General features: G+C 44.5%; 1 protein-coding gene across 2 annotated transcripts in view; it reads right to left on the bottom strand.

Moving 5' to 3' along the window:
* The window catches only part of LOC114563646 (calpain-1 catalytic subunit), a 35,847-nt gene that overhangs the window by 4,395 nt on the left and 8,492 nt on the right, over positions 1–22,960 (bottom strand). For both annotated transcript variants that reach the window (XM_028590447.1, XM_028590454.1), the window contains 15 exons: positions 21,508–21,577; positions 15,491–15,609; positions 11,409–11,542; positions 9,446–9,614; positions 8,811–8,894; positions 8,621–8,706; positions 8,179–8,253; positions 6,204–6,364; positions 5,806–5,975; positions 5,697–5,708; positions 4,387–4,598; positions 3,607–3,646; positions 1,432–1,497; positions 953–1,010; positions 120–184 (listed from right to left, as the gene is read on the bottom strand). In XM_028590447.1, coding sequence (XP_028446248.1) covers positions 120–184; positions 953–1,010; positions 1,432–1,497; positions 3,607–3,646; positions 4,387–4,598; positions 5,697–5,708; positions 5,806–5,975; positions 6,204–6,364; positions 8,179–8,253; positions 8,621–8,706; positions 8,811–8,894; positions 9,446–9,614; positions 11,409–11,542; positions 15,491–15,609; positions 21,508–21,577 — 1,521 coding nt within the window. The remainder of the gene's footprint in view (positions 1–119; positions 185–952; positions 1,011–1,431; positions 1,498–3,606; positions 3,647–4,386; positions 4,599–5,696; positions 5,709–5,805; positions 5,976–6,203; positions 6,365–8,178; positions 8,254–8,620; positions 8,707–8,810; positions 8,895–9,445; positions 9,615–11,408; positions 11,543–15,490; positions 15,610–21,507; positions 21,578–22,960) is intronic.

Raw genomic sequence — 22,960 nt, 5'->3', positions numbered from 1 at the left:
AAATGTGTTTTTTGCTAAACAAATTTGGCTTTTTAAGATTTTATTTGACGCAACCTTCTTAAGCTTTTGTATCCCTGTTTAGGAATGGATGTAACAGATGTTTTTCGGATTGAGGATACATCCATGAGTCCGACCATGCCTCTGCAGGACTCCATACTGAAACCATCCGTCTGCAGGTCTCGGTCTGGAAAACACCACAGAAGAAGAAGTTACACAGCGTTCAGATTCTCTTCATATTCACACAAATTTACAGGGGAACTATGGCATCTATGTCTCCATGTTTGTGTCTGAGTGTCTGATGAGAACAACAATCTGTTAAACTGGTCCAGTATTAAACCAGAACCAAGCTGTAATGTAACCCTACAAGACTAATGTTCAGCAGCAGTTAGAGTCCACTAAAAGTTCGCTTGTTGCTGCTGACAGACTCAGATTATTATTCTGTGTGTCTGACAACATTATGGGATGGATCCCTACAGAGATAGACCTTTTAGTTAAAGAGTAAGATCCTTTTAGTTTAACATCAAACAGCCCCGAAATCACCAACACCAAACCAACCAGACTCCATGTAAATAATCAGGACTTTTATCATCGTAAAACACACAAACTAAATAAAACTATCAAAAGCCGTCTTGGTTCATCTTTCCACTGTTCCAACAATCACCACTCTGGTTTGGTTGAAATAAACCCTTAATTCACCCATTTACATGTGGAGATATGCTGGCTCTATACACCCTAAAAGTCCTGATTATTTACATGGAGTCTGGTGGAAATATGCTGGCTCTATACACGCTAAAACTCCTGATTATTTACATGGAGTCTGGTGGAAATATGCTGGCTCTATACACGCTAAAAGTCACGATTATTTACATGGAGTCTGGTGGAAATATGCTGGCTCTATACACGCTAAAAGTCCTGATTATTTACATGGAGTCTGGTGGGAGTCAGAACTTACGTTTGGACACGACTCGGTTTAGGATGGTCCGCAGCTCCCGCACTGAGATCTCCATATCCTGCAGACGTGAGGATATCACAGCAGCTAAAAGGCAAGTTTCTCTCTGTATCTATTACAGTATATATATTATATATGATATATGAGAGTATTTATATGATATATTAGAGTATGTATATGATATATTAGAGTATGTATTGTATATGTTAGAGTATGTATTGTATATATTAGTATGTATTGTGTATATTACAGTATGTATTGTGTATATTACAGTATATATGATATATTAGTATGTATTGTATGTTACAGTATGTATTGTGTATATTACAGTATATATATGATATATTAGAGTATGTATTGTATGTATTAGAGTGTGTATTGTATATATTACAGTATATATTGTATATATTACAGTATATATTGTATATATTAGAGTATATATTGTGTATATTAGAGTATATATTGTGTATATTGTGACTCACATCTCCAGACAGCTGAGCAAACATGGATCTGAAGGAATCATCGATGTCGCTGTCAGAGATTTCCTCCTGAGGGTCAAATGTCACCAGCCACATTATCAAAGGTCACCAGACACATTATCAAAGGTCACCAGCCACATTATCAAAGGTCACCAGACACATTATCAAAGGTCACCAGACACATTATCAAAGGTCACCAGACACATTATCAAAGGTCACCAGTCACATTTTCAAAGGTCACCATTCACATTACCAAAGGTCACCATTCACATTATCAAAGGTCACCAGTCACATTATCAAAGGTCACCAGACACATTATCAAAGGTCACCATTCACATTATCAAAGGTCACCAGACACATTATCAAAAAAGGGGGACCAGAGGGTGTGTGCCAATTACAGGGGTATCACACTTCTCAGCCTCCCTGGTAAAGTCTACTCCAAGGTGCTGGAAAGGAGGGTTCGGCCAATAGTCGAACCTCGGGTTGAGGAGGAACAATGCGGATTCCGTCCTGGTCGTGGAACAACGGACCAGCTCTTCACTCTCGCAAGGATCCTGGAGGGAGCCTGGGAGTATGCCCAACCGGTCTACATGTGTTTTGTGGATTTGGAGAAGGCGTATGACCGGGTCCCCCGGGAGATACTGTGGGAGGTGCTGCGGGAGTATGGGGTGAGGGGGTCTCTTCTCAGGGCCATCCAATCTCTGTACGACCAAAGCGAGAGCTGTGTCCGGGTTCTCGGTAGTAAGTCGGACTCGTTTCAGGTGAGGGTTGGCCTCCGCCAGGGCTGCGCTTTGTCACCAATCCCGTTTGTAGTATTTATGGACAGGATATCGAGGTGTAGTCGGGGTGGGGAGGGGTTGCAGTTTGGTGGGCTGGGGATCTCATCGCTGCTCTTTGCAGATGATGTGGTCCTGATGGCATCATCGGCCTGCGACCTTCAGCACTCACTGGATCGGTTCGCAACCGAGTGTGAAGCGGTTGGGATGAGGATCAGCACCTCTAAATCTGAGGCCATGGTTCTCAGCAGGAAACCGATGGAATGCCTTCTCCAGGTAGGGAATGAGTCCTTACCCCAAGTGAAGGAGTTCAAGTACCTTGGGGTTTTGTTCGCGAGTGAGGGGACAACGGAGCGGGAGATTGGTCGGAGAATCGGCGCAGCGGGTGCGGTATTACATTCAATCTATCGCACCGTTGTGACGAAAAGAGAGCTGAGCCAGAAGGCAAAGCTCTCGATCTACCGGTCAGTTTTCGTTCCTACCCTCACCTATGGTCATGAAGGCTGGGTCATGACCGAAAAGAACGAGATCCAGGGTGCAAGCGGCGAAATGGATTTCCTCAGGAGGGTGGCTGGCGTCTCCCTTAGAGATAGGGTGAGAAGCTCAGTCATCCGTGAGGGCTCGGAGTAGAGCCGCTGCTCCGCTGCGTCGAAAGGAGCCAGTTGAGGTGGTTCGGGCATCTGGTAAGGATGCCCCCTGGGCGCCTCCCTAGGGAGGTGTTCCAGGCACGTCCAGCTGGGAGGAGGCCTCGGGGAAGACCCAGGACTAGGTGGAGGGAGGTCCAGCTGGGAGGAGGCCTCGGGGAAGACCCAGGACTAGGTGGAGGGAGGTCCAGCTCGGAGGAGGCCTCGGGGAAGACCCAGGACTAGGTGGAGGGAGGTCCAGCTGGGAGGAGGCCTCGGGGAAGACCCAGGACTAGGTGGAGGGAGGTCCAGCTGGGAGGAGGCCTCGGGGAAGACCCAGGACTAGGTGGAGGGATTATATCTCCAACCTGGCCTGGGGAACTCGGGATCCCCCAGTCGGAGCTGGTTAATGTTGCTCGGGAAAGGGAAGTTTGGGGTCCCCTGCTGGAGCTGCTCCCCCCGCGACCCGACACCGGATAAGCGGACGAAGATGGATGGATGGACCATTCACATTATCAAAGGTCACCTATCACATTATCAAAGGTCACCATTCACATTATCAAAGGTCACCTATCACATTATCAAAGGTCACCAGACACATTATCAAAAGGTCACCAGACACATCATTCATTTATTATAAAACATAAACAGATGTTTATTCAGATATATTCAACATGTTGACATTGATTGTTAAATGAGATAATAATAATAATAATAATAATAATAATAATAATAATAATAATATACTGTGTTTATGTAAATGTTAAGTTTAGTTTTACCTCTTCTTCAAAGTTAGCCTCCACGTCATTGTCCATCTCACTGCAGAGATAGACATGTCATCAGACAGACAGGCAGAGAGACAGACAGGCAGAGAGACAGACAAACAGGCAGAGAGACAGACAAGCAGAGAGACAGACAAACAGGCAGAGAGACAGACAAACAGGCAGAGAGACAGAGAGACAGAGAGGCAGAGAGGCAGACAAACAGACAAGCAGAGAGACAGACAAACAGGCAGAGAGACAGAGAGAGAGACCGAGAGAGAGAGAGAGGAAAACAGACAGAGAGGAAGGTAGGCAGAGAGACAGACAGGCAGATAGATAGGCAGAGAGGCAGACAAGCAGAGAGAGACAAACAGGCAGAGAGACAGAGAGGCAGACAAACAGGCAGAGAGACAGACAAACAGGCAGAGAGACAGAGAGGCAGACAAACAGACAAGCAGAGAGACAGACAAACAGGCAGAGAGACAGAGAGGCAGAGAGGCAGACAAACAGACAAGCAGAGAGACAAACAAACAGGCAGAGAGACAGAGAGAGAGACAGAGAGAGAGAGAGGAAAACAGACAGAGAGGAAGGTAGGCAGAGAGACAGACAGGCAGATAGACATGTCATCAGACAGGCAGACAGATAGGCAGAGAGGCAGACAAGCAGAGAGAGACAAACAGGCAGAGAGACAGAGAGGCAGACAAACAGGCAGAGAGAGAGAGACAGACAGAGAGAGGAAAACAGACAGACAGACAGACAGACAGGCAGACAGACAGACAGACAGACAGACAGACTCACTGTGTGTCCGCCTGTTTCTCGGTGAACACTCTCAGGACGAAGTCGGCCTCCTTGGCGGGATCGAAGGTTGACGGGACGATGAGGTAATCTCCCGGAGGAAGGCGGAGCCTGGCGCTCACCTCCCTCAGGTTGATGAAGGTCTCAGAGCGAGCACACGACGCATTACGCAGGAAGAAGTCCTTCTTCATGTGGACGCTGGGACAGCCACGGAGCTGACAGACAGACAGGCAGACAGACAGACAGGCAGACAGGCAGAGAGACAGACAAGCAGACGGGTAAACAGATAAATAAAGTTAACATTTCAACATGAAACCCTACTAACCTAAATAAATCATAGTAGAAGTTAGGGCTAAACAACATATCCTGTTATGTATTGTTGGGTTTATATCAATATCAACCAAACACAGCCAGACAGTTTCTGCCAAAATCAGATGTCCAACATCTTCGTCCAACATCGTTATCGTGGTACTCAACACGTTATAGTTGTCGTATAGTATCCTCACATGGTGCAGCCCTAGTACAAGTACACAATCAACAGATTAGCAAGATACTGTAGGTATTCTAAAGAAGTAGTAAAGAAGGACAGACTGGAGAGAGAGGCTAAATGATGCTCTGCAGGATCTACTCCATGATCCTGCTAACTGGGAAGAAGTTATCTTACAGGCTTTATGTATATAATCAGATAATATGGCAAATATGTGGTTATGGAAAAGTGAAGTTGTTGTATCTGTTGTATCTGTTGTTGTAAGTTTATTTGATTAGGACAATGCACATTAATCAACATTTCTGTAAATGACCATTCTATATGGCTTGTACTTACGCTCTGTCTGAATTATCTATATGACTTGTAGGTTCGGCATAATGATGATCCAAATGAACACAGGAAACATCTGGGAAGCATTATCCGTGAGGCCTCATCTTCATTATAGAGGGGTCATTGTTGGACATGCGCCAATTAGTTAAATTATCAGCAGAACTTTAGTGACCATTTTGGAGGACTGACTACAGGTCACATTAAAGGTGAATGTTACCTAGCAACACTAAAGACGGAAGCCAGGTCACCTGACTACAGGTGACATTAAAGGTGAATGTTACCTAGCAACAGTAAAGACGGACGCCAGGTCACCTGACTACAGGTCACATTAAAGGTGAATGTTACCTAGCAACAGTAAAGAGGGCCAGGTCACCTGACTACAGGTGACATTAAAGGTGAATGTTATCTAGCAACAGTAAAGAGGGCCAGGTCACCTGACTACAGGTCACATTAAAGGTGAATGTTACCTAGCAACAGTAAAGAGGGACAGACTCACCTCCTCAGGAATCTGTGATGGAGAAAAAACACAAAAAAAGAAAAGTCACAAATTAAACACGTTACCATATCAAAAAAAAACAGCTGATGAAAGCTGTAACCATGGTGACCTGGTAGACGGCGAAGCCGATGGTGTGCGTGTCCTGGCCGCCGCGGCGGAAACGTCGGCGGTCCTTCTGCATCAGCGCCACCAGGAAGCTGCAGGCCGCCTCGTCGTCCTCGGGGTCATCGTCCTCCTCCAGCAGAGAGATCTTATACTGGGGGTTGATCCAGAAGGTGTCTGCAGGGACAAAGAGCATCATGGGACATGTAGGAATCACACAGAGCATCATGGGACATGTAGGAAATACACAGAGCATCATGGGACATGTAGGAATCACACAGAGCATCATGGGACATGTAGGAAATTATATATATATATATATATATATATATATATATATATATATATATATATATATATATATATATGATCTAATCTGTATAAAGTGGTTGTGAAGGTCCTCACTGGCGTGGTTCCTGCAGCCCCCGGCCGTGCTGCCCCTCCTCCAGCTGCCCTCGAACATGGTGGTGGTCCAGAAACTGAGCGAGTCCTTACTGAGAGCATCGGGGGTTAGATTACAGATCTCCAGACGGGAAAACTGACGCAGGAACTCCTGGAAAGACATCCTGATGAACAGACAGACAGACAGACAGAGAGACAGGCAGACAGACAAAGAGACAGGCAGACAGACAGACAGGCAGACAGGCAGAGAGAGAGACAGACAGATAGACAGACAAGTATAAGTTACACTTACAGTGAGGAAAATAAGTATTTGAACACCCTGCTATTTTGCAAGTTCTTCCACTTGGAAATCATGGAGGGGTCTGAAATTGTCATCGTAGGTGCATGTCCGCTGTGAGAGACATAATCTAAAAAAAAAATCCAGAAATCACAATATATGATTTTTTAACTATTTATTTGTATGATACAGCTGCAAATAAGTATTTGAACACCTGTCTATCAGCTAGAATTCTGACCCTCAAAGACCTGTTAGTCTGCCTTTAAAATGTCCACCTCCACTCCATTTATTATCCTAAATTAGATGCACCTGTTTGAGGTCGTTAGCTGCATAAAGACACCTGTCCACCCCATACAATCAGTAAGAATCCAACTACTAACATGGCCAAGACCAAAGAGCTGTCCAAAGACACTAGAGACAAAATTGTACACCTCCACAAGGCTGGAAAGGGCTACGGGAAATTGCCAAGCAGCTTGGTGAAAAAAGGTCCACTGTTGGAGCAATCATTAGAAAATGGAAGAAGCTAAACATGACTGTCAATCTCCCTCGGACTGGGGCTCCATGCAAGATCTCACCTCGTGGGGTCTCAATGATCCTAAGAAAGGTGAGAAATCAGCCCAGAACTACACGGGAGGAGCTGGTCAATGACCTGAAAAGAGCTGGGACCACCGTTTCCAAGGTTACTGTTGGTAATACACTAAGACGTCATGGTTTGAAATCATGCATGGCACGGAAGGTTCCCCTGCTTAAACCAGCACATGTCCAGGCCCGTCTTAAGTTTGCCAATGACCATTTGGATGATCCAGAGGAGTCATGGGAGAAAGTCATGTGGTCAGATGAGACCAAAATAGAACTTTTTGGTCATAATTCCACTAACCGTGTTTGGAGGAAGAAGAATGACGAGTACCATCCCAAGAACACCATCCCTACTGTGAAGCATGGGGGTGGTAGCATCATGCTTTGGGGGAGTTTTTCTGAACATCGGACAGGGCGACTGCACTGTATTAAGGAGAGGATGACCGGGGCCATGTATTGTGAGATTTTGGGGAACAACCTCCTTCCCTCAGTTAGAGCATTGAAGAAGGGTCGAGGCTGGGTCTTCCAACATGACAATGAGCCGAAGCACACAGCCAGGATAACCAAGGAGTGGCTCTGTAAGAAGCATATCAAGGTTCTGGCGTGACCTAGCCAGTCTCCAGACCTAAACCCAATAGAGAATCTTTGGAGGGAGCTCAAACTCCGTGTTTCTCAGCAACAGCCCAGAAACCTGACTGATCTAGAGAAGGTCTGTGTGGAGGAGTGGGCCAAAATCCCTCCTGCAGTGTGTGCAAACCTGGTGAAAAACTACAGGAAACGTTTGACCTCTGTACTTGCAAACAAAGGCTACTGTACCAAATATTAACACTGATTTTCTCAGGTGTTAAAATACTTATTTGCAGCTGTATCATACAAATAAATAGTTAAAAAATCATACATTGTGATTTCTAGATTTTATTTTTTAACTAAAGTGGACATGCACCTACGATGACAATTTCAGACCCCTCCATGATTTCTAAGTGGGAGAACTTGCAAAATAGCAGGGTGTTCAAATACTTATTTTCCTCACTGTATGTGGAATGTGCCTCAGTGAAAGGTGCAAACATAAACAAACAAACATTAAAACATTAACATGAAATAGAAGAAATATACAGAAAATCCTACCAGAACTCTCCGTCCTCCATCTTGCAGAGCAGCTCGTCTTTCTCTGCAGAGTCGACGGAGCTCCACTCAGACGAGCTGAAACACAGACATCATCATCTTCATCATTATTATCATCATCAGCATCACCATCATCAACATCATCATAATCACGACCATCAGCATCATCAGCATCATCAGACCGTGAGATGGCAGAAGGGAGACCACACGGTACCTGCTCGTCTCACCTCGCCTCTACTATTATGATATAACCGCTGTGTGGATATAGAAACTACTGTGGTCTGTTGTTGTCTTTGGATGATTGGAAGTAGGTAAAGACAGAATTAACACTGATCCTGCTCCTAAAATCTAAAGCTTATTTGGATCCATTTTAGATTTGAAGTGGTAACCATGACACCGTTACAAACGCTGGCTGATCAACAAACTAAAGCAGAGAAGCACTGACTTGTCACTCCAGGCTCCGGTCCACTCCACCTGACCCCACGGGTTCCTGATCCGGATCAGACGCTCCTGACAGCCACGGTACTCCACCTGACACACACACACACACACACACACACACACACACCGAGTATTTTTACAGTGAGGTATTGCAGTAATCCGATTACTTCTTGGCTAGATGAAGCTATGTTTACCTCTCTGAGTGCGGTCACAGAGTAGGCGTGGCCTTTCACCAGCTTCTTAAAGGTCACCGCCTCCATGTCCAGGGCGCTTGTGATCTGAGGAAGAGACACGAAACAGCATGTTAACGGGAAGATAAAGTGGAACTTTTCCCACCAGACTCCATGTAAATAATCAGGACTTTTATCATCGTAAAACACACTTCATTCAAAGTGGACAGAAACTAAATAAAACTATCAAAAGCTGTCTTGGTTCATCTTTCCACTGTTCCAACAATCACCACTCTGGTTTGGTTGAAATAAACCCTTAATTCACCCATTTACATGTGGAGATATGCTGGATCTATACACGCTAAAAGTCCTGATTATTTACATGGAGTCTGGTGGAAATATGCTGGCTCTATACACGCTAAAAGTCCTGATTATTTACATGGAGTCTGGTGGAGATATGCTGGCTCTATACACGTTAAAAGTCCTGATTATTTACATGGAGTCTGGTGGAGATATGCCGGCTCTATACAAGCTAAAAGTCCTGATTATTTACATGGAGTCTGGTGGAGATATGCTGACTCTACACACGCTAAAAGTCCTGATGATTTACATGGAGTCTGGTGGGTTTGGATATAAAGTGATCTGTGAGTGTGACTGACGTCGATGGAGCAGCCCAGCAGCGATCCTCTCTCCAGAGCTTTGCTGATGATACGATGAAGATCTCGGGGAGCTTTCTTCAGCTCGTACATCTCCGACACACCGCCGGTGAAATCCTCGAAACCTTCCGTGGTGCTGCCGCCGGACAGTGCCTCGTACGAGCCGTTCAGCCTCAAAACACACAGGAAACACACAGGAAACACACATGAAACACACAGGAAACACACATGAAACACACAGGAAACCATGGACTCTGTAACCTTGGTTACCTTGTTTCAAGCCATTCTAGCGAGGTATAGAAAGCCTGCAGGAAGACTCAGCTTGACTTCTGCCAGTTCTCACTAATATTCAACAAGCTAAGCTGTTTGAATCTGATTGGCTAACAGCTAACCAATGAGAGCCTGGCTGTCAGAATCCTAAAAACGGTTTTGTGCGGCAGGGCACCTTTACTATAAATGAGGAAAAGCCTCAAACTCTTTCGAGTCGACAGGTTGTGGGGTTGAATCCCTGGCTGGTCTTACTTGGCCTAAGGGTTAGGGTCAGTGAACAGAAGGTTGTGGGGTTGAATCCCTGGCTGGTCTTACTTGGCCTAAGGGTTAGGGTCAGTGAACAGAAGGTTGTGGGGTTGAATCCCTGGCTGGTCTTACTTGGCCTAAGGGTTAGGGTCAGTGAACAGAAGGTTGTGGGGTTGAATCCTGGCTGGTCTACTTGGCCTAAGGGTTAAGGTCAGTGAACAGAAGGTTGTGGGGTTGAATCCTGGCTGGTCTTACTTGGCCTAAGGGTTAGGGTCAGTGAACAGAAGGTTGTGGGGTTGAATCCTGGCTGGTCTTACTTGGCCTAAGGGTTAAGGTCAGTGAACAGAAGGTTGTGGGGTTGAATCCTGGCTGGTCTTACTTGGCCTAAGGGTTAGGGTCAGTGAACAGAAGGTTGTGGGGTTGAATCCCTGGCTGGTCTTACTTGGCCTAAGGGTTAGGGTCAGTGAACAGAAGGTTGTGGGGTTGAATCCCTGGCTGGTCTTACTTGGCCTAAGGGTTAAGGTCAGTGAACAGAAGGTTGTGGGGTTGAATCCCTGGCTGGTCTTACTTGGCCTAAGGGTTAGGGTCAGTGAACAGAAGGTTGTGGGGTTGAATCCCTGGCTGGTCTTACTTGGCCTAAGGGTTAGGGTCAGTGAACAGAAGGTTGTGGGGTTGAATCCCTGGCTGGTCTTACTTGGCCTAAGGGTTAGGGTCAGTGAACAGAAGGTTGTGGGGTTGAATCCCGTGGCTGGTCTTACTTGGCCTAAGGGTTAGGGTCAGTGAACAGAAGGTTGTGGGGTTGAATCCTGGCTGGTCTTACTTGGCCTAAGGGTTAAGGTCAGTGAACAGAAGGTTGTGGGGTTGAATCCCTGGCTGGTCTTACTTGGCCTAAGGGTTAGGGTCAGTGAACAGAAGGTTGTGGGGTTGAATCCCTGGCTGGTCTTACTTGGCCTATGGGTTATGGTCAGTGAACAGAAGGTTGTGGGTTTGAATCCCTGGCTGGTCTTACTTTGCGTAAGGGTTAGGGGTAGTGAACAGGAGGTTGTGGGTTTAAATCCGTGGCTGGTCTTACTTGGCCTAAGGGTTAAGGTCAGTGAACAGAAGGTTGTGGGGTTGAATCCCTGGCTGGTCTTACTTGGCCTAAGGGTTAGGGTCAGTGAACAGAAGGTTGTGGGGTTGAATCCCTGGCTGGTCTTACTTGGCCTAAGGGTTAAGGTCAGTGAACAGAAGGTTGTGGGGTTGAATCCCTGGCTGGTCTTACTTGGCCTACGGGTTAGGGTCAGTGAACAGAAGGTTGTGGGGTTGAATCCCTGGCTGGTCTTACTTGGCCTAAGGGTTAAGGTCAGTGAACAGAAGGTTGTGGGGTTGAATCCCTGGCTGGTCTTACTTGGCCTAAGGGTTAGGGGTAGTGAACAGGAGGTTGTGGGTTTGAATCCCTGGCTGGTCTTACTTGGCGTAGGCTTTCTCCAGCAGAGCGCTCCAGAACTCCCTCCCCTCGGCCGAGTGGACGAACAGCAACTCTCCATCTTTAACTGGCAGACGGTCATCAATCACCACGTCCACCCACTCCCCAAACTGCCAGAACTACAGACAGACAGGCAGACAGAGAGACAGGCAGACAGACAGGCAGACAGGCAGACAGAGAGACAGACAGAGAGACAGACAGGCAGACAGACCGGCAGACAGACAGACAGGCAGACAGAGAGACAGACAGAGAGACAGACAGGCAGGCAGACAGACAGACAGGCAGGCAGACAGAGAGACAGACAGACAGACAGGCAGGCAGACAGAGAGACAGACAGGCAGACAGAGAGAAAGACAGACAGGCAGGCAGGCAGGCAGACAGACAGAGAGACAGACAGACAGACAGACAGACAGACAGAGAGACAGACAGACAGACAGGCAGGCAGACAGAGAGACAGACAGGCAGACAGAGAGAAAGACAGACAGGCAGGCAGGCAGGCAGGCAGACAGACAGAGAGACAGACAGACAGGGAGACAGACAGGCAGACAGACAGAGAGACAGAGATACAGTATTAGGGGACCACTAAGGTCTATATAAAAGAGTCTTCAGATACAGTATTAGGGGACCACTAAGGTCTATATAAAAGAGACTTCAGATACAGTATTAGGGGACCACTAAGGTCTATATAAAAGAGACTTCAGATACAGTATTAGGGGACCACTAAGGTCTATATAAAAGAGACTTCAGATACAGTATTAGGGGACCAAAGGTCTATATAAAAGAGACTTCAGATACAGTATTAGGGGACCACTAAGGTCTATATAAAAGAGACTTCAGATACAGTATTAGGGGACCACTATAAAAGGTCTATATAAAAGAGACTTCAGATACAGTATTAGGGGACCAAAGGTCCAGACTTCAGATACTAAGGTCTATATAAAAGAGACTTCAGATACAGTATTAGGGGACCACTAAGGCCTATATAAAAGAGACTTCAGATACAGTATTAAAAGGGGACCACTAAGGTCTATATAAAAGAGACTTCAGATACAGTATTAGGGGACCACTAAGGTCTATATAAAAGAGACTTCAGATACAGTATTAGGGGACCACTAAGGCCTATATAAAAGAGACTTCAGATACAGTATTAGGGGACCACTAAGGTCTATATAAAAGAGACTTCAGATACAGTATTAGGGGACCACTAAGGTCTATATAAAAGAGTCTTCAGATACAGTATTAGGGGACCACTAAGGTCTATATAAAAGAGACTTCAGATACAGTATTAGGGGACCACTAAGGTCTATATAAAAGAGACTTCAGATACAGTATTAAGGGACCACTAAGGTCTATATAAAAGAGACTTCAGATACAGTATTAGGGGACCACTAAGGTCTATATAAAAAGAGTCTTCAGATACAGTATTAGGGGACCACTAAGGTCTATATAAAAGAGACTTCAGATACAGTATTAAGGGACCACTAAGGTCTATATAAAAGAGACTTCAGATACAGTATTAGGGGACCACTAAGGTCTATATAAAAGAGACTTCAGATACAGTATTAGGGGACCACTAAGGCCTATATAAAAGAGACTTCAGATACAGTATTAGGGGACCACTAAGGTCTATATAAAAGAGACTTCAGATACAGTATATAGGGGACCACTAAGGTCTATATAAAAGAGACTTCAGATACAGTATTAGGGGACCACTAAGGCCTATATAAAAGAGACTTCAGATACAGTATTAGGGGACCACTAAGGTCTATATAAAAGAGACTTCAGATACAGTATTAGGGGACCACTAAGGTCTATATAAAAGAGACTTCAGATACAGTATTAGGGGACCACTAAGGCCTATATAAAAGAGACTTCAGATACAGTATTAGGGGACCACTAAGGTCTATATAAAAGAGACTTCAGATACAGTATTAAGGGACCACTAAGGTCTATATAAAAGAGACTTCAGATACAGTATTAGGGGACCACTAAGGTCTATATAAAAGAGACTTCAGATACAGTATTAGGGGACCACTAAGGCCTATATAAAAGAGACTTCAGATACAGTATTAGGGGACCACTAAGGTCTATATAAAAGAGACTTCAGATACAGTATTAGGGGACCACTAAGGTCTATATAAAAGAGACTTCAGATACAGTATTAGGGGACCACTAAGGTCTATATAAAAGAGACTTCAGATACAGTATTAGGGGACCACTAAGGTCTATATAAAAGAGTCTTCAGATACAGTATTAGGGGACCACTAAGGTCTATATAAAAGAGACTTCAGATACAGTATTAGGGGACCACTAAGGTCTATATAAAAGAGACTTCAGATACAGTATTAAGGGACCACTAAGGTCTATATAAAAGAGACTTCAGATACAGTATTAGGGGACCACTAAGGCCTATATAAAAAAGACTTCAGATACAGTATTAGGGGACCACTAAGGTCTATATAAAAGAGACTTCAGATACAGTATTAAGGGACCACTAAGGTCTATATAAAAAAGACTTCAGATACAGTATTAGGGGACCACTAAGGTCTATATAAAAGAGACTTCAGATACAGTATTAGGGGACCACTAAGGCCTATATAAAAAAGACTTCAGATACAGTATTAGGGGACCACTAAGGTCTATATAAAAGAGACTTCAGATACAGTATTAGGGGACTACTAAGGTCTATACAAAAGAGACTTCAGATACAGTATTAGGGACCACTAAGGTCTATATAAAAGAGACTTCAGATACAGTATTAGGGACCACTAAGGTCTATATAAAAGAGACTTCAGATACAGTATTAAGGGACCACTAAGGTCTATATAAAAGAGTCTTCAGATACAGTATTAGGGGACCACTAAGGTCTATATAAAAGAGACTTCAGATACAGTATTAGGGGACCACTAAGGTCTATATAAAAGAGACTTCAGATACAGTATTAAGGGACCACTAAGGTCTATATAAAAGAGTCTTCAGATACAGTATTAGGGGACCACTAAGGTCTATATAAAAGAGACTTCAGATACAGTATTAGGGGACCACTAAGGTCTATATAAAAGAGACTTCAGATACAGTATTAAGGGACCACTAAGGTCTATATAAAAAAGACTTCAGATACAGTATTAGGGGACCACTAAGGTCTATATAAAAGAGACTTCAGATACAGTATTAGGGGACCACTAAGGCCTATATAAAAAAGACTTCAGATACAGTATTAGGGGACCACTAAGGCCTATATAAAAAAGACTTCAGATACAGTATTAGGGGACCACTGAGGTCTATATAAAAGAGACTTCAGATACAGTATTAGGGGACCACTAAGGCCTATATAAAAAAGACTTCAGATACAGTATTAGGGGACCACTAAGGTCTATATAAAAGAGACTTCAGATACAGTATTAAGGGACCACTAAGGTCTATATAAAAAAGATTTCAGATACAGTATTAGGGGACCACTAAGGTCTATATAAAAGAGACTTCAGATACAGTATTAGGGGACCACTAAGGCCTATATAAAAAAGACTTCAGATACAGTATTAGGGGACCACTAAGGTCTATATAAAAGAGACTTCAGATACAGTATTAGGGGACCACTAAGGTCTATACAAAAGAGACTTCAGATACAGTATTAGGGACCACTAAGGTCTATATAAAAGAGACTTCAGATACAGTATTAAGGGACCACTAAGGTCTATATAAAAGAGACTTCAGATACAGTATTAGGGGACCACTAAGGCCTATATAAAAAAGACTTCAGATACAATATTAAGGGACCACTAAGGTCTATATAAAAGAGACTTCAGATACAGTATTAGGGGACCACTAAGGTCTATATAAAAGAGACTTCGGATACAGTATTAGGGGACCACTAAGGTCTATATAAAAGAGACTTCAGATACAGTATTAGGGGACCACTAAGGTCTATATAAAAGAGACTTCAGATACAGTATTAGGGACCACTAAGGTCTATATAAAAGCATCCAAAGAGCACCATGTCATGGGACCTTTAAAGACAGAAAAATAAACTCCTGCCTTGAACGCATCACGAGCAGGTGGTGTCTCACCTGGAAGTGGAAGATGCCGGCGTAATCGTGGCCGAAGTTCTGACCGTGAGGAACGACGCGATGCAGCAGACGTTCGTTCAGAGTCAGAGAACCGATGGCAGCGAGCAGCCAGCAGTCTCCTGGAAAACATCCAGAAACATCCAGAGTTACTCTGCTTCTGACTGGCTAGTAGTCCTTACCTAGGTACTTTCAGGGCCCTCATACTCTGCTTCTGACTGGCTAGTAGTCCTTACCTAGGTACTGTCAGGGCCCTCATACTCTGCTTCTGACTGGCTAGTAGTCCTTACCTAGGTACTGTCAGGACCCTCATACTCTGCTTCTGACTGGCTAGTAGTCCTTACCTAGGTACTGTCAGGGCCCTCTTACTCTGCTTCTGACTGGCTAGTAGTCCTTACCTAGGTACTGTCAGGGCCCTCATACTCTGCTTCTGACTGGCTAGTAGTCCTTACCTAGGTACTGTCAGGGCCCTCATACTCTGCTTCTGACTGGCTAGTAGTCCTTACCTAGGTACTGTCAGGTCACACCCTCATACTCTGCTTCTGACTGGCTAGTAGTCCTTACCTAGGTACTGTCAGGGCCCTCATACTCTGCTTCTGACTGGCTAGTAGTCCTTACCTAGGTACTGTCAGGGCCCTCATACTCTGCTTCTGACTGGCTAGTAGTCCTTACCTAGGTACTGTCAGGTCACACCCTCATACTCTGCTTCTGACTGGCTAGTAGTCCTTACCTAGGTACTGTCAGGGCCCTCATACTCTGCTTCTGACTGGCTAGTAGTCCTTACTTAGGTACTGTCAGGGCCCTCATACTCTGCTTCTGACTGGCTAGTAGTCCTTACCTAGGTACTGTCAGGGCCCTCATACTCTGCTTCTGACTGGCTAGTAGTCCTTACCTAGGTACTGTCAGGGCCCTCATACTCTGCTTCTGACTGGCTAGTAGTCCTTACCTAGCTACTGTCAGGACCCTCATACACTGCTTCTGACTGGCTAGTAGTCCTTACCTAGGTACATTCAGGGTCCTCATACTCTGCTTCTGACTGGCTAGTAGTCCTTACCTAGGTACATTCAGGGTCCTCATACTCTGCTTCTGACTGGCTAGTAGTCCTTCCCTAGGTACATTCAGGGTCCTCATACTCTGCTTCTGACTGGCTAGTAGTCCTTACCTAGGTACTGTCAGGGCCCTCATACTCTGCTTCTGACTGGCTAGTAGTCCTTACCTAGGTACTGTCAGGGCCCTCATACTCTGCTTCTGACTGGCTAGTAGTCCTTACCTAGCTACTGTCAGGGCACGCCCTCATACTCTGCTTCTGACTGGCTAGTAGTCCTTACCTAGGTACTGTCAGGACACGCCCTCATACTCTGCTTCTGACTGGCTAGTAGTCCTTAACTAGCTACTGTCAGGGCACGCCCTCATACTCTGCTTCTGACTGGCTAGTAGTCCTTACCTAGGTACTGTCAGGACACGCCCTTATACTCTGCTTCTGACTGGCTAGTAGTCCTTACCTAGGTACTGTCAGGACCCTCATACTCTGCTTCTGACTGGCTAGTAGTCCTTACCTAGGTAATCTCAGGGCACTCCCTCATACTCTGCTTCTGACTGGCTAGTAGTCCTTACCTAGCTACTGTCAGGACCCTCATACTCTGCTTCTGACTGGCTAGTAGTCCTTACCTAGGTACTGTCAGGGCCCTCATACTCTGCTTCTGACTGGCTAGTAGTCCTTACCTAGCTACTGTCAGGACCCTCATACTCTGCTTCTGACTGGCTAGTAGTCCTTACCTAGGTACATTCAGGGTCCTCATACTCTGCTTCTGACTGGCTAGTAGTCCTTACCTAGGTACATTCAGGGTCCTCATACTCTGCTTCTGACTGGCTAGTAGTCCTTCCCTAGGTACATTCAGGGTCCCTCATGACTCTGCTTCTGACTGGCTAGTAGTCCTTACCTAGGTACTGTCAGGCCCCCTCATACTCTGCTTCTGACTGGCTAGTAGTCCTTACCTAGCTACTGTCAGGACCCTCATACTCTGCTTCTGACTGGCTAGTAGTCCTTACCTAGGTACATTCAGGGTCCTCATACTCTGCTTCTGACTGGCTAGTAGTCCTTACCTAGGTACATTCAGGGTCCTCATACTCTGCTTCTGACTGGCTAGTAGTCCTTACCTAGGTACATTCAGGGTCCTCATACTCTGCTTCTGACTGGCTAGTAGTCCTTACCTAGGTACATTCAGGGTCCTCATACTCTGCTTCTGACTGGCTAGTAGTCCTTACATAGGTACATTCAGGGTCCTCATACTGTGCTTCTGACTGGCTAGTAGTCCTTACCTAGGTACATTCAGGGTCCTCATAGTCTGCTTCTGACTGGCTAGTAGTCCTTACCTAGGTACATTCAGGGTCCTCATACTCTGCTTCTGACTGGCTAGTAGTCCTTACCTAGGTACATTCAGGGTCCTCATACTGTGCTTCTGACTGGCTAGTAGTCCTTACCTAGGTACATTCAGGGCCCTCATACTTTGCTTCTGACTGGCTAGTAGTCCTGACCTAGCTACTGCGCATACTGGTTTATTAATTCATTAAACTGAATTATTACATGGCTTGGTTGAATTCTAATGTAGAATGCGGTCTGTTATTTCTTGATAACAGACCGTTGCTAAGGATAACACACCGTTGCCATGCAAAAGCAGAGCGTTGCCATGGACGCAGTTCTGTTCACTCTGGAGGACAGCTATCAATCAATCCGCTGAAAGAAGTCCGGATAATTTAGCCTATCAGCTGTGGCAAAAAGTGGGGAAACGTGGAGCAACTTCTGTCCTCCAATTCAAGCAATGACAGCAGATGTGATGAGCGTCTATCGCTAATATACCGTCTATGATCGCTAGCTATGCAGTAACCGCCGTAGGGACAATAACGCTAATTAGTTAGCTTACATTGCAACTTGTTTAACGTTAACTTACAGGTGTGTCAACATGCAGCGGCTCTGCAAAAAGGAAACGAGATGAATGAGGACATAAAGGTCCACATAAATATTCCCAAAGAAGCCATTCACCGTGTCTCACTTCACCGTGTCTCACTTCACCGTGTCTCACTTCACCGTGTCTCACTTCACCGTGTCTCACTTCACCGTCAACAGAAATGTTCAGTTTAATGTAAATTAGAGCAGCCGATAGCCCGCTAGCTCACTACAACGCTTCAGCTAATGTTGTGTCAATTATTCCTGCAGTGATTAAAACAGCAGCTGGGTCATTGGTCCACCACGGCAGCACCCCATAATATACAGGCTACTACCACAGCCCGTAAGGTGGTGTTGAGTAGCTAATAGACGAAGGATCGCATTACAGAGTTTACGTTGCTATGGATGCAGGATTCCAACCGTAGAGACGGAACGGACTATTTCCTCTAGTGGAAGCAATACAATCGTATTTAAATCAATAAACTCCCATTTAAATCAATATTTTTTCAAGTTATTAGTCAAATTATTGATTTATTTGGTAAGTAGCCATGTAATAAGCAGGATAATGTAGGCGAGGGCGGTTGTTATAGCGAATACAACCGTTGTATTCGCTATAACAACCGCCTCGCTCTACATTATCTCTTACTTAATGTATCATTGAGGTGAATAATTGTCATATGCACATTTAAGGAAGTTACTTCCCCAACAAAAGACACAAAAGAGGAGGGAAGAGTAAATGATGCTAGGCTACATGTGTGCTGTCTCTGATATAAAGTCGATCCAAAGGAGAATAAATAGATGAAAGCAATACAGAATGCTGAGAGCCTTACTGCAAAATATTCCATTATGGTTTATATTTGGATTGTAATCTATGTTTCCCTTTACATAAAGGTATTTCCAGCATATTGATTCAGAAAAAGGTAGAAATAGGTGCATACAAATTCACCTGAATGCAGGAAATGAGTCTTCAAAATCTTCTGCAGGAGGACCCCCAGACCCCCCCCCGCATCATAAGTCACCATGCACATCTGGAACCAAAACCTTGGCCTTTAGGTTAGTTATGATTAGGCCAAATGTTGGTGCCATCTAACTAACATCTACAAACTGGAAGCTAAAATAAACATACACTGGTTGTTACCAAGCTGGGCAAGCCTATTGCAGTTTAACATTGCATTCAGGTTATTTAAATGGGTCCAGGCTAAGCCCTGAACCTCCTCTAGTCCTGGAAACACCCCTGTGCAGTACGACAAAAATATGGAGTTTTCTGAAAATTAAACCATGTAATGTATGTATGTAATGAGCATAATATGAGCGCTTTAATGCTTACACTTCATCTGCTTCGTGGAGATAATCTTCAGACGGCCCTGATTGGACGAGCAGATGTTTGGGAATGTTTACAGGAAACGTTTGTTAATGTCTCCTCCCTAATGTCTCCGGTATCCTGAACAGACTCTGAGGGTCTCTGGGGACACACTAATGCTAAGCTAACGACAACAACAGCATTAAGCTGCTAATGTTTCCTGCTGACCGTGCCTCAGACTGTTCTCAGATCAATAACTGATCGGTCGGAGTGCTGCCTTCAGGCGCTGTGGGAAGATCCTGTTACGCCTCGTCAATTGCAACTTTGAACAGTGGCATCGTACGTAAAACAGCAGAAACCCATCAGGAAATGTTATAAACATTATGAATAATAGATTATTTAAGGAAATACCTAGCGCTGCCTGACAGATGTCTCTGTCTGTCTGCCTTTCTGCCTGCCTGTCTGTCTCTCTGTCTTTCTGCCTGCCTGCCTGTCTGTCTGTAAGTAAACTTTATTTATATAGCACCTTTCACAGACAAGAGGGGTCACAAAGTGCTTTACAGTGAGAAATAAACCGAGTTCTTGGAACAGTTAAAGGTCTTGGCTTGAAGCCCTCCGAGAGTGACCAGGAGTGTGTGCATGCAGTAGATCCTGGCTGTAGGAGGGAGCTCGGCCATGCAAGGCTCTATAGGTAATGGTTAAGATTTTAACATGCACTCTAAAACCAATCAGTAGCCAGTGAAGAGCCTTTAGCACAGGAGTAATGATCTCCTGCTGGTCTTAGATACCAGTCTTGCTGCTGCAATCTGTACGACTGGCAGTTTGTCCATGGATGATTTGTTTAAACAAGTGTACGGTACATTACAATAATCCAAACGAGAAGAAATAAAAGCATGAACAAGCATCTCCATCTCTTTTTTAGAAACCACAGATCTAATTTTAGCAATGTTCCTGAGATGGAGAAAACAGGAACGAACCACAGACCTCACATGACTGTTAAAACACATAGATTTGTCAAAAATGACACCCAGATTTCGCCCAGCATTACAGTCAGAGAGTGATAGAGCCCCAATGGCCTGCCTAATCCTAGGGGTGATGTTGTCAGGAGCAAAGATCACCTCAGTTTTGTCTGAATTTAGTTGCAAGAAACTGTCAGCCATCCATTTGTTACTGGAGGCTAAACAGTTGTGCAACAAGGACAGTTTGTCCAGCCTATCAGGGCTAATGATAAATATAATTGGATGTCATCAGCATAACAATGGTAAGATATTTCTTCAAAACTACCAATAATCTTACCAAGAGGAAGCATATACAGGCTGAATATCAGGGGGCCAAGCACAGAACCTTAGGGCACACCACAAGACAAAGGAGCAGAGTCTGACAGGTATGTTATATGGACACAGAAAAACTCCGTCAGAATAATAGGAAGAAAACCAGTCCAGAGCTGATCCAGTAATGCCCACGGTGGTTTCAGTCTGTCAACCAGAGTGCAATGATCAACAGTATCAAACGCTGCGCTGAGATCCAGTAGGACCAGCACAGGATATTAACCCCATCAGAAGCCACCAGACTACCATTATCGTGTCTCTCTGTCTGTCTGTCTCTCTGTCTGTCTGCCTGTCTCTCTGTCTGTCTGTCTGTCTGACTAAGATCCAGTAGGACCAGCACAGGACATTAACCCCATCAGCAGCCACCAGACTACCATTATCGTGTCTCTCTGTCTGTCTGTCTGTCTGCCTGCCTGTCTGTGGTGCGTGCAGGGACAGTATAACTCACCCAGCGCTCCCTGACAGATGTCTGTCCTCGTGGCTCCGCCCACGATGAATTCAGGGTTCTCTGTCAGCTCCTGAAACAGCCAATCAGAGACGCCCGTCTGTTTTACATCACATTCCTTAATACACTCAGAGACAGACGGATTTAGGCAAGGCAAGGCAGCTTTATTTGTATAGCACATTTCAGCAACAGGGCAATTCAAAGTGCTTTACATAAAACATTAAAGAGCAGTTAGAAAACAATTAAAAAACAATAATAAACAAATTAAAAACATTAAAAGACAAGAATAAAATTGATAGTGCAGTATAAGAATAAAAGTTACAGTGCAGTATAAGAAATTAAAGTTAATAAAATAGATTATTTAAAGAAAAGCAACATCAAAAAGATAGGTCTTTAGCTTAGATTTAAAAGAACTGAGAGTTGCAGCGGACCTACAGGTTTCTGGGAGTTTGTTCCAGATATGTGGAGCATAAAAACTGAACGCTGCTTCCCCCTGTTTAGTTCTGACTCTGGGGACAACAAGTAGACCTGTCCCAGACCACCTGAGAGGTCTGGGGGGGTCATAGTGTAGTAGACCTGTCCCAGACCACCTGAGAGGTCTCGGTGGGTCATAATGTAGTAGCAGATCAGAAATGTATTTTGGCCCTAAACCGTTAAGTGATTTATAAACCAGTAAAAGTATTTTGAAATCAATTCTTTGAGGCACTGGAAGCCAGTGTAGAGACTTCAGTACTGGAGTGATGTGATCCACTTTCTTGGTTTTAGTGAGGACTCGGGCAGCAGCGTTCTGAATCAGCTGCAGCTGTCTGATTGATTTTTTAGGGAGACCTGTAAAGACACCGTTACAGTAGTCAAGTCTACTGAAGATAAAAGCATGGACAAGTTTTTCCAGATCCCTGAGAGACATAAGCCCTTTAACCCTTGATATATTTTTAAGGTGATAATAGGCTGATTTTTTAATTATGTTAATGTGGCTTTTAAAATTCAGGTCTGAGTCCATGACTACACCAAGATTTCTTGCTTTGTCTGTTGTTTTTAACATTGTCGTTTTGAAGCTGAGCGCTGACTTTCAATCGTTCCTCTTTTGCTCCAAAAACAACCACCTCCGTTTTTTTCTTCATTTAATTTAAGAAAGTTCTGGCACATCCAATCATTAATCTGTTCAATGCACATATTTAATTGTTGTATTGGGCTATAGTTCCCTGGCGATAAGGTTATGTAAATTTGTGTGTCATCCGCATAACTATGGTAACTTATTTTGTTGTTTTCCATAATCTGAGAGAGTGGAAGCATGTAGATGTTGAACAGAAGAGGCCCCAGAACTGAGCCTTGGGGAACTCCGCACGTCATATTTGTATGCTCAGATGTATAATTACCTATAGACACAAAGTAGTCCCTATTCTTTAAATAGGATTCAAACCACTTTAGTACTGAGCCAGAAAGACCAACCCAGTTT

The sequence above is a fragment of the Perca flavescens genome, chromosome 2, assembly GCF_004354835.1.
Source record: "Perca flavescens isolate YP-PL-M2 chromosome 2, PFLA_1.0, whole genome shotgun sequence".
Taxonomy (NCBI): domain Eukaryota; kingdom Metazoa; phylum Chordata; class Actinopteri; order Perciformes; family Percidae; genus Perca; species Perca flavescens.
Note: the sequence above shows the minus strand (reverse complement) of the source record. Positions and strands in the feature narration are given on the sequence as shown.